This window comes from Mesoplodon mirus (genome assembly GCF_964341445.2).
Source record: "Mesoplodon mirus genome assembly, chromosome: 3".
Taxonomy (NCBI): Eukaryota; Metazoa; Chordata; class Mammalia; order Artiodactyla; family Ziphiidae; genus Mesoplodon; species Mesoplodon mirus.
The window spans coordinates 16540576-16552154 of record NC_138978.1 but is presented as its reverse complement, the minus strand read 5'-3'; the positions used below and the strand labels follow the sequence as shown (position 1 = coordinate 16552154).

Below are 11579 nucleotides of genomic sequence, written 5' to 3'. Positions count from 1 at the left end.
CATGACTCAGCTTCCAATTCTGACAGTTCTCCCCATCACCCTCAGGATGACGTCTTCACTCCTTGGTGTGACACTCAATGTCCTTCAAGAGCTGGCCCTACCAACCTCCACCTGCATCTCTCCCGACTCCCTACTGCCCTCATTCTCCAGCCATTCTAAGTGTTCCATCTATTTAACCCCACACCAGATCGTCAAAAGCAGCCATCAGGTTGCTAGCAGGGACAACCATTCCAAACAAAAGGAAGAGCATGTGCTAAGTCCTACTCCTCTGGCAAGAGTCATCTTAGGCATCACTTCCTACAGAAGACCCCTCTGGCTGACTGCCTCTCCCTGTAGCCAGCCACTCTCCATCCCTGTGATACCTTTGTGTATAGAATGTGATTCTGCCCCATCACTAAATTACCCTACAATGCCTTCCCCTGGAAAGTTAGCACTTTTTGATGTTTTGTATCACTAGCACCTACCTGCATGTGATCAAGTAAAAATAAACAGAAAAGCCAGGTTTTTTGCCTAAGGACTTTATCAATAGAGGCTGGTGTATACGGATGTAATAACAGCTAATCCTTATTTGTCTGGCACTTGCTCAGTGTTTTACACACGTTAACTTATCAAAACCATCTGGTAATCATCAAAACCACCCTGAGGTAGGTGTCTTTATTGGGCCCATTTTACAGATGGGAAAACTGAGGTACAGGAGGTTAAGTAACTTCCTTCAAGGCAACAGAGCTAGAAAGCAACACAGCAAGAATGATAGTCCACACAGTCTGGCTTCAGAGTATGATCCTTTGTCCAGTTCAGCATCTGCCTCTCTAGGGAAAGGGGACATAGAGGAGGGAGAGACACTGAACGTCTCTTCTAGAGCCAGGAGGGTACTCAGCATTAACGTTGACTTTGTTCTCTGTATCAGCAGAACCTAAAGCTTCTATCAGGGTTATCTCAGGAAACTTGGGCATCCAAACCCCACCCAAACCCAAATACAAGGGTGCCAAGCCCCAGCAGAAACTGGCAATAGAAACTGGCAGGACTGTACCCTCACAGCTGTGAACGGCCCGCCTGGGGGGCCTTCCCTTTGTCCCCTCTGCCAGCTCCACCCAGCCCCTTCCTCAGCTGCCAAGACCCTGCCTCCCACCCCCCTGCACCTGGTTGCCCCTGGCAGGCAGCCCCGGACCCCTCGTGGAGGATAAGCTTCCCCCAGCTCAGAGCAGCTGCCAGACAATGCTAGAGCCAACAGGCATCTTCTGGGCACCACTCACTGCCCTACCAGGCCTGGCGTGCCAGCAGTTCCATGTTAGGTTGATGGCCCTGCACAGCCCCATGGAGCTACTATTTTTAATTTAATTGGAGAGTCGGAGGAGAGAGACGGTACCCAGCGAGGGAGTTTTAAAAGCTTTCGAGGTGGGGGAGGGGGAAGAAAGTGAAGAAAAGTTCGTAATTATACACCAGGCAGCCAGATTTGATGCTTGAACAGAAAGGTTAAATGTTACATTCGGAATAATATGAGAAAAAGAGTTCTGATGACAGTTGCCCAGAGCTAAATAAGGAAAAAAAAAATACCCCTTGCCCATCTCTTCTCCAGCTCCCTCTTTTCTCTCATACTCATTTCTGTGTTTCCCCACTTCTGCTTTTTAAGGCTTGAGAGTACACAAATAAACCGGTTTGGAGCACAAAGATTACTATTTGGTATGTCAACACCTTGACTGCAACTCAAAAGCAGCTTTCACTGAAGCCTGGAAAAATCACACATCTGCATCTCTCAGGCCAAGGGGTCCAACAAGGCCCAGAAAACTGGGAAGGTGGTCTGGAACTGTGCATAACAACATGGGCCTTAGTATGGATAAACCTAGGTTCAAATCCCTCCTCTGCCAAGGGACAGATGCTGTGGGTTAACTCACCCAATGCCCATCTGCCTCCTGTTTCTTTCAGCTACTTCTAAGTAATAAGACATAAGCAGAAGTCAGCTGGATGAGGCTTTCCCATAAACAGATACATGGCACACTCCCATTCAACCTGCCTTTTCCTGCAAGAAATGTGGGTGTGATGCCAGGAGCTACTGCAGCTATTTTGTGAAACGAGGCAACAAACTAAAAGTGGAAAAGAAGAGCCCTTGATGATGGAGCTATACCACTGCTCCACTGGACTGCTTGTTACCTGAGATGAAAAATCCCAGTATGTTTCAGCCACTTTTAGTCTAGTTTTCTTCCAGGAATGCTGAATCCATTCCTAATGTGGCAATCCATTATTAGCTTGAGCATGATGGTGAACTTGAGCAGGTGCTTAACATCTCTAAGCTTCAGTTTTCCTATCTGTAAATGGGGACAAAGATCACTTATTTCACAGTGTGCATGTGAGGATTAAATGCAATTCCATTTGTAAAGCACTCACCACAATGCCCGACAAGGCACAGTGGTTGCTGTTGCTATTAATACTCCTGATTAGTAAGAGAGAAATACCAAATTATAAAATTTAAAGTAGTATCTCTTATTTCAATGAACTTTCTAGCTTTCAAAGTGACTTTTCATTTTAGCTCATTCTCAACCCCAAACCTCTGAGAGGAGGAAGTGTTACTCCCTATTGTACACCTGATAGACTCAGAGAAGACTCAGAAGAAGCCCAAGGTAGCTTTGTTACTGACAGGGCTCAAGTCTTGACTCCAAATCTCTGGGGCATTCTAGGCCCCACTTCTGTCCCTGGGGACTACTGATGGCTCAATTTCGGGGATAAGGATGTGGTTGAGAGAATATGGTTCATGTGTCAAAGACGAGGTGAGCTCGACTGTGGTCTCCAAATCCCTCCCCCTATTCCTGGAACATCAGGGTTCTTTGGGCGTCAATCCTCTCTACCCACTATACTTTTGGTTCCCTAATGTTAAGGGACAGATGGGAACCAAACATTAGGGAACCAAAAGCCCCTTCCAGAAGCATCCGTATAACAAAGTGGTTGACATCCCAGACTGGATTTGAACCTAACTTCTGCCGCTTACCAGAAAAAAAATTTGTTAAATAAATAGTAAGTTAGAACTCCTTTCTCTGTATTAGTTAGAATGAGCAAAAAGCTGCTGTAACAACCCCCAAAGCCCAGTGGCTGAACAGAGTAGATTCTTCCTCACGTCCCAGTGCAGTGCAGGTTGGTGGGACTGGGTGAGGCTGGGGAGCGGGTTCTGCTCCACTCAGTCAGCTCTTGCCTCCTTCCACCTGCTACTCTGCCCCTCCCCCATTAGATCCGCTGCATCCCACAGGCTGATGAGGCTATTTTAAGGATCAGGCACCCACTGAACTAGCCAGAATCTATCTGTGGTCAGCCCTACCTAACTACAAGGACACTGGGAAGGGTGACCTCACAATGTGCTGAGGAGGGAGGGGGCACAGTCACCATGGTCGCCAGCAATCTCCATCTCGGTCCACCCCATCCAAAATAGGCATCCCTCCACCACCCAGATCATGTGACCTTGTAACATTTAATTCATTTTATTCATCATCATCTGACATAGATTTCCCTACAGGCACACCTCATTTTCTTGTGCTTCACTTTATTGTGCTTCACAAATAATTGTGGGGGTTTTTTGGTGTCTTTTTTTTTTTTCAAACTGATTTGTGGCAACCCTGTGTTGAGCAAGTCTACAGGCACCACTCTTCCAACAGGATTTGCTCACGTCATGTCTCTGTATCAGTTTGGCAATTCTCGCAATCTTTCAAACTTCTTCATTATTATTATTATATTTGTTATGGTGATCTGTGATCTTTGATGTTACTACTACAATTTGTTGAAGGCTCAGATGAGAGCATCTTTTAGCAATAAAGTATTTTTAAATTAAGGCATGTATTTTTTTAGATGTAATGCTATTATACACTTAGTAGCCTATAGTCTAGTGTAAACATAACTTTTATATGCACTGGGAAACCAAAAGATTCATGGGGCTCTCTTTTTTTGTGATATTCGCTTTATCGCACTGATCTGGAACTGAACCCTCAGCATCACCCAGGTCTGCCTGTATCTATCGCCTGTGCCCTCACAGCAGATGACAATCTCCTGAAACCAGAAACCTCATGTATCTTTTTCACCTAGTGCCTAGCGTAATACCAGGCACATAGCAGTTCTCCAATATTTACTGAATAAATATTACACTAATAGGAACGCAAACTTCAGCAGAGTATTGGGACGTGCGGGATGAATAGGGAGAATGTGGCAATGGAAGAAGGATGCTCCAGGCCCTCATCCATTCTGCTCAGTGGGAACCGCTGTTCACAGGTCTCCAAAGTCCTCAGGGGCTTCCCTGGCCCCACACTGGCACTCACATACTCACATTCCCTGGGTCCCCCCAAAGGGACTGCCCACCCTACCCCCATCCATCACAGAAGGCAGCACTTTCAAACAAGTTGTTTATTTGCATAGAGAAAACAAGACCCTGGCCAGGGGCCCAAGGGCCGAAAGGGCACTCCAGGCTACCTGCACCAACTCCTCCCCAGCTAATGAGAGGATGGAGGTCTAGAAACGTCAACTCTCCCCATCCCCACCCTCCCTATCCCCTACTCAAAAATAATTCTCTCTTGCCCCAGTTAAAACCTACTCAACCAAAAGAATGGGACAATCCAAGGGAAATGCCAGGACAAATAAGTAGCTATTAAGCGTGAAGACGGCAGCTGGCCGCTCCCATCCCAGGGACACACCACCCCCCTGGAAGGTTTCCAGGGATGACACCCTGTCTTCCCATGGGTTGGATCCCACTCCTGAAACAAGATAAAACCCTAGAACCTAAAAAAAAAAACCCTCATGACCTTTGAATTCCAAAGCCAGCTAACCCCATCCCGGCCCAGCCCCTTTTGCTGAAATGAATCCACCCATGCCTATCTGATGGGAGCTGGGTTCCAGGAGCAAGCCAGCCCATCACAGCTTGAAACTCTCATCATACTCCTCTTTGGTCATCCACTTAGACTTGTAAGTCGACAGATGAGCCACTACAGATGCTCCTAGCCAGACACTAAAGTTCCTGTTGGAACCCACCCACATGGTGGTCTTGATGGAGGAGAAATGATCAGCGATCAGCCCATACAGACGCTTGGTGAAGCCAGGATAGAGGCTGTTGCCCCCGCAGGCCATCAGGTGGGAGAGGAGCAGCGGGTGCATGGAGACCTCGCAGGTCTCGATGGAATCCAGGACGGCCTGGGAGATGCTGGGCCCTTGCAGGTCAAACACCTCGGGGCTGAAGAACATCTCAGGAGCCAGCCGCTGCATGGGGGTCAGCTCCACAGGGGTGCCATCCGGGAGATGATAGGCGTTATTCTCATCGGAGCCTTTCGGCAGGCTCTGATAAAAGTCCAGGGCCTCCCCCAGATTCTGTGGCACGTAGCACTTGGTCATCTGAGTGGTGGTCACTGTATCCAGCTGAAACAGGTTGTGTAGATTGTAATCTTCCTTAAAGAGGCTCTTGAAGAGATAGGCCGACAGATCCTGGCCTCCAAACTCCAGCACCTTAGCACTGGACCATAAGGGGCAGCCCAGATGGAAAGGCTGCACGCGGGTCAGGCTGTAGCCTGAATCTACCACCACGCCGGTCAGGAGGCCAGAGGAATACAGGGACATCTCTAGCTGGTCAGCCAGGAGGATGGACGGCACATCCAGTAACTCAAACATAATCTGCAAGAAGGGAGAAGACGGACACTCAGGGTATTTTCCCCGAAGTGTCCCAATCCATTTCTGTTTTCCCCAAGACGTCACTGCACGTCTGCTCGCAAAGTTGAAGTCGGCACAGACCTGTGTCCTGCAGGGACTGGTTGGCCCCTTGGAGCTCATGCTGGGGGAATAAGGGAAGGGCTCTGGAGGATTAGAAAGAGCCAGATTGGCCCTTGGAAGCTTGCTTGATGATGGCCTTTCAGAGGACCATTTTGGTGGAGGGGTGGGAAAAGGCCTCAGCCTGTGAGAAAGGGCGCTGAGATGCCTGGTTATGTGAGCATTGGGGACACAAGTGGCGGCCATAGTCAAGGGCCAGATTTCCAGCCTAATGATTTATTTAGAAGAAAGAAGAGATGAGAGAAGAAACAAGTGCTGCATCCCCAAGTTTCTGACACTACAGATGCAGAAAGGCTGTAACAGCCCATCCTCCTGTAGCCTTTGGCCACTTACCCACCTTTGCAGGCCCCGGCAGGTCTACCTTCACCCCTCAGTGGGAGGGACCTCCCTCCATTCCCACGCTCAGAATATTGTCCCCTCACCATCCATTCCCCAAATAGAATAAAAGCCAAGGTCCTCTTTTTCAAACAGAAAATCAAACATGACTCCCCTAAACCCACTTAAAGCCCCCCAGGAGCTGCTTATTCACTCAGAGCAGAGGTTGGGAAGCATTTTCTGTAAACGGCTCAGGATGTCAGATGTAGCAAATAAAAATACAAGATGCCCAATTAAATCTGAATTTCAGATTGACAACAAATAATGTTTTAGTATATCCCATGCAATATTTGAGACATACTTATACTAAAACATTATTTGCTGTTGATCTGAATTTCAAATCTATCATGTATTTTATCTAGCGAATCTACAACAGTAAATATTTTAGGCTTTACAAGCTATAGTCCCTGTACAACTATTTAGTTTTGCTGTTGCAGTGTGAAAACAGCCATAGACTATATGTAAATGAGTGGGCATGGCTATGTTCCAACAAAACTTTCTTTATAAAGACAGATGGTGGGCCACATTTGGCCCACCGGCTATAGTTTGCCAACCCTTGATTTAGAGTAAAATCCAACCACATCCCATAGCCTACCAGGCCTATGAGGTCCAGCCCCTGTAAACCTCACCTTCCTGTCTCTCTCTTGCCACCCTCCCTAGTTCGCTGAGCTCCAGCCTCACTGGGAGAAATCACCTTCTCAAAGAAGCCTTCCCTGATCACCCTCTTCAAAGGGACACTCCCCTTCTTCCCCTCAGTCAGTTATCACTCCATTTCATTTTGTTTCTAGAACTGACTACCACCTGAAATTCTTATTTGTTAACTTATTCATAGTCAAGTCTTCTCCCAGAACGTAAGCTCTTTGAGGGCCAGAACATGATCTGTGAACATTTATGGAATCCATGAGCATCCAGCGTCCCTCCCACCCCTGGTAGCACCCTGTTCACAGAGCATTTTACCTGCTGTGTCTCTTTCTGCCAGAGGAGCCTCTGTGAGCCCCCTCTCGCCTAACACAAGTGCCAGGCACACACTAGCTATTCAGTAAGTATTCCTGGGAAGAATTATTTAGAAAGCAGAGTTCCTGATGCCCATTCCTGTCTGAACACAAAGTGCCAGGCTGTTCCCTGCTCCCTGGTGAGGGCAGTCCTGAGAAGACCTTACCTCCAGGGTCTTCTGACGGTCTGCAGGCTCCCTCTGGGGGAACTCTGTGATCATCACAGGGGAGTCCTCATTCTGCAGCCTGTGTTTCTCTAGGACAAATGACCAGATGTGCTCCACACCCTCCCAGTTGAGGACACGGCCACGGTGGATGGGGTAGCTAAAGGTGTCGGGACGGCAAATATCGATGCCTAGGCTCACGCGCCGCTGGGCATAGCTGGGGCCAGGATTCTCCCTGCAAGGGATGTAATTCACGATGCTCGGGAAGACCATCTGGGGCTCATTGAACCCTGACAAGCCAGCCTTCAGAAAGCCAGAGCCGTGGTCGATGATGATGGTTCTTGTAGCCATGGCGGAGGCAGAGGTGGGAGAGGTCTGCTAGATTCAGCTCCTCAAGGATGTATGGCAAAGCAGGGCCACCTGTGGAGGGAAAGGATGGGGGTGATTTGTGAACCCATTCTAGGCCCCCATTGGCTTCTCCACCCCAGAATCAAACCTCAGGCTCCCCTGAGCCCGTCCCCCTTTCAAGCCTTTGCACAAGCTGTAAACAGCACCTGGAATGCTCTTCCCATCCCAAACTGCTAGTCATCCTGTAGAACCCACCTAACAGGCCCCACCTGGGAAGTCCTGCCAACCTCCCCACTACTTCCCACCAAGCTTCTCCCTCTGCATTTGGCACACTCGTCTGTACCAGGTGGGCACTTCTGCTCCCAGAGGCCCACTTACAATTTGCAGACTTGCAAGAAGCTTGTCACATAGGAACTACTTGGTGGACTTTGGCTGCCTGATTGAGGACACATGGAAGATGAACCATCAGCCTCGGGGACCACTGCCCTCAACAACAATAGTGTAAGAGCAGGAGGAGCAGTAGTACTCGTGACTACGACAACGACAGCTATGGCTACCATCTCAGGAGTACATACCCTCTCATCTATCTAGTGCTATGAGGAACACTTGAATTTTAGGTTTAACTGTGCAAAATTACCATGTGTGTCCATCAAAAATGACCAAATATCAGCAATTTCATAGGGTTTGACCTCATAAATGGTCTCATTTCATTTTCATCATGATCTATAAGGAGGGTACCATTATTACACTCATTTTATAGATAAGGAAACTGAGGCACAGAGAGATTAAAGTTACCTTCCCAGGGCCACACAACTAACAAAAGCAGGGCCAAGGCTTAAAGCCAAACCAGATTCCAAAGACCACACTCTGAACATCAGGCCAGGCTGATGAGAAGATATGGATTTTGAGTATGTGCTGAGCAGCTAACGTTTTATATACAGGAGGCTATAAGCGGGACATCTAATCATAACTGTGGTCAGTTTCCTTATCTGTAAAGTGGGAGGGGAATAATAACCACATGCTGAAAAGGCAGGTGTGGTCACTGCCTGATTTCCAGACTTTATAAAACTACAGTAGCCAGGACAACGTGGTATCAGTGAAAGGATAATCACATAGATCCAAGGGACAGAGTGGAGAGTCCAGAAATAGGTCCACACGAAAAATATCAACTGATCTTTGACAAGGTGTGAAAACAATGACATGGAGGAAGAAGAGTCTTTACAACAAATGGTAGGGAACAACTGCAGATCCACACGCAAAAAAAATGAATTTTAATCCATACCTCACACTTTGTTAAAAATTATCTCAAAATAGATCATACACCTAAATATCGAACCTAAAACTGTAAAACTTTTAAAAGAAAACATAGCAGAAAATCACTGTGATCTCAGATAAGGTAAAGTTTTCTTAGATGTAACATTAATAGCCTGATCCACTAAAAGAACAAATTGAGAAACTGGGCTTCATCAAATTTAAGAACTTTTGCTCTTCCGAAGACACTGTTAAGAGAATAAAAAGACAAGCCGCAGACTGGGAGAAAATATTTACAAATCATATATCTGATAAAGAACTTGTATCCAAAAAATGTAAAGGGCTCACAAAACCCAACAACAAGAAAATAACCCAATTTCTTAAATGGGTAAAAGGTTTAAACACTTCACAAAAGAAGATATAGGAATGGCAAATATACACATGAAAAGATGCTCAACATAATTAGTCATTAGGAAAATGAAAATTAAAACCACAATGAGAGACCACTGTACACCTGTGAGAATGGCTAAAGTTAAAGGCTGACTATACCAAGTGTTGGCAAGGAGATGGAGGAACCAGAACCCTCATGTACTGCTGGTGGGAATGGAAAAGGGTACAACCACTTTAGAAAACAGTTTGGCAGCTTCTCAGAAAATTAAATATACACCTACCATACAACCTAGTATTTCTACTCCAAGGATTTACCCAGGGGAAACAAAAGCTTACATTTACACAAAAACCACATGCACATGTTTTTATTAGCTTTATTCATAATCACCAAAATCTAGAAACAACCTAAATATCTGTCAGCTGGGGAGGGACAGACAAGTTTCCATTCAGTGTAATAATACTCAGCAATAAAAAGGAATAACTGATACACACAATAACATGAATAATTCTCAAATGCATTAAGCTGAGTGAAAAGAAGCCAGACTCAAAAGGCTACGTGCGGGGCTTCCCTGGTGGCGCAGTGGTTGAGAGTCCGCCTGCCGATGCAGGGGACGCAGGTTCGTGCCCCGGTCCGGGAGGATCCCACATGCCGTGGAGCAGCTGGGCCCGTGGGCCATGGCCGCTGAGCCTGCGCGTCTGGGGCCTGTGCTCCGCAGTGGGAGAGGCCACAGCGGTGAGAGGCCTGCATACTGCAAAAAAAAAAAAAAAAAAAAAAAAAAAAAGGCTACGTGCCGTAAGAGTCCATTCATGTGACATTCTAGAAAAGGCAAAACTATAAAGACAGGAAACAAATCAGTGGCTGCCAGCAGCCAGAGGTGGAGAAAGGGACTGACCATGAGGGGCATGATAGCGTTGGGGGGTGATGTTCTATTCTGATTGTGAAGGTGGGTACACAACTGTATGCACTCGTCAAAACGCTCACAACCATACAGTAAAAAGAGTGACTTTTACTCTAAGTAAAAAATTTTAAGCAAGAAAACCCAGTAGATGTGGGGACAAATGAAAGGTGTATGAAATCCCCTTGCAGAATGCAAATTGTCACACACTCAGCAGACTTGGTACCTGGGATGCACGTGGGTGCCTCATGCAAGAGAAACATCCCAGGAAGCAGTTCAGCCCAGAGGCCACATTCCAGGGCTGTCACGCCACCAGCTATTTGCTCTACTTCAGTTTCCGTGCAGCAGTTGCATCTGCCTGTCACTATGGAGCATGACAGCCACTGCCTGGCCCCAGCCAGTAGCTGCCCACTGTCACCAACCTTGGAGCAGTGATTAGGCTTCACTGCCTTGAATTAGCTCTGACAATAGATGAGGGAGAGCAAAAAGGAGGAGAAAGATGGAGCCAAGGCACCAGTCTCCTCCCTCGCCTGCTGGCAGGCTGAATGATGGACCCAGGGTAATGGAGAAACAGGCACCTGGATGACATCCTGGGAAGTGGGCTGTGCCACTGACCTCTCTGCATCTCAAGAGCTAGGGGACTGACAAATGCTTCCTCGGCCCTGGCATTTGGAATTGCAGGAGATGCTGGCAGGGTGATGTCCACTGTAACTGTCAATGTTCACTGAAGGGGCTCCAGGCTGGTGGCCCAACCGCCCTGGCCTGGGAACTGGAGGGTGGGGAGCAAGGGGCCATCCCTCCCCTGGACCATGACTATAGGAAGAAAGTTTGTATGGCTCCAGGGAGCCTGCCCCAAGGACAGAGATAAAATCTACATATTCAAAAGCATTTTACTGAGTCACCTATTGTACAAACCCCTACTGAGCACTGTGTAGCCCAAATCATTCTAGACTGACATGGTTCCTGCCCTCCTAGAGCTTACATTCTACTGAGAAAGACTGTCAGTAAGCACCTGATCAAATGTATCATGCCAGGGGGGATTAGTGCAATGAAGAAAAAGAAAATCTGGTAAAAGCAACAGGGAGTATAAGGGGCACAGAGGCTTGGTGTTATTCTAAAATAGGGCACTCAGAAAAGGCCTCTTTATAGGGTGACATTTGAGCAGAGAACTGAATTCAATGAGAGAACAAGTCATGTGATTACCTGGAAAAGCATTCCAAGCCAAAGGAACAGTAAGTGCAAAGGCCCTGAGGAAGAAACTGCTAGCTGTGATCTAGGAACATCCTGGAGGCCAATATAGGGGAGACATGGTGGGACAGGGGAAGGGTGTTGAAGATCTTGGATGGGACTTTCAGGCCTTTGTACTGTGCTTAGAGATG

General features: G+C 47.2%; 1 protein-coding gene across 1 annotated transcript; it reads right to left on the bottom strand.

Annotated features, from left to right (window-relative positions):
• Positions 1 to 4881: 4881 nt before the first annotated feature.
• On the bottom strand, positions 4882 to 7666 carry ACTL8 (actin like 8; the record flags this gene model as incomplete). The annotated part of the gene is made up of 2 exons (XM_082614912.1): positions 4882 to 5631; positions 7319 to 7666. The coding sequence occupies 2 exons, from the start codon at positions 7664 to 7666 to the stop codon at positions 4882 to 4884; spliced, it is 1098 nt and encodes a 365-aa protein (XP_082471038.1).
• Between the last annotated feature and the right edge of the window lie 3913 nt (positions 7667 to 11579).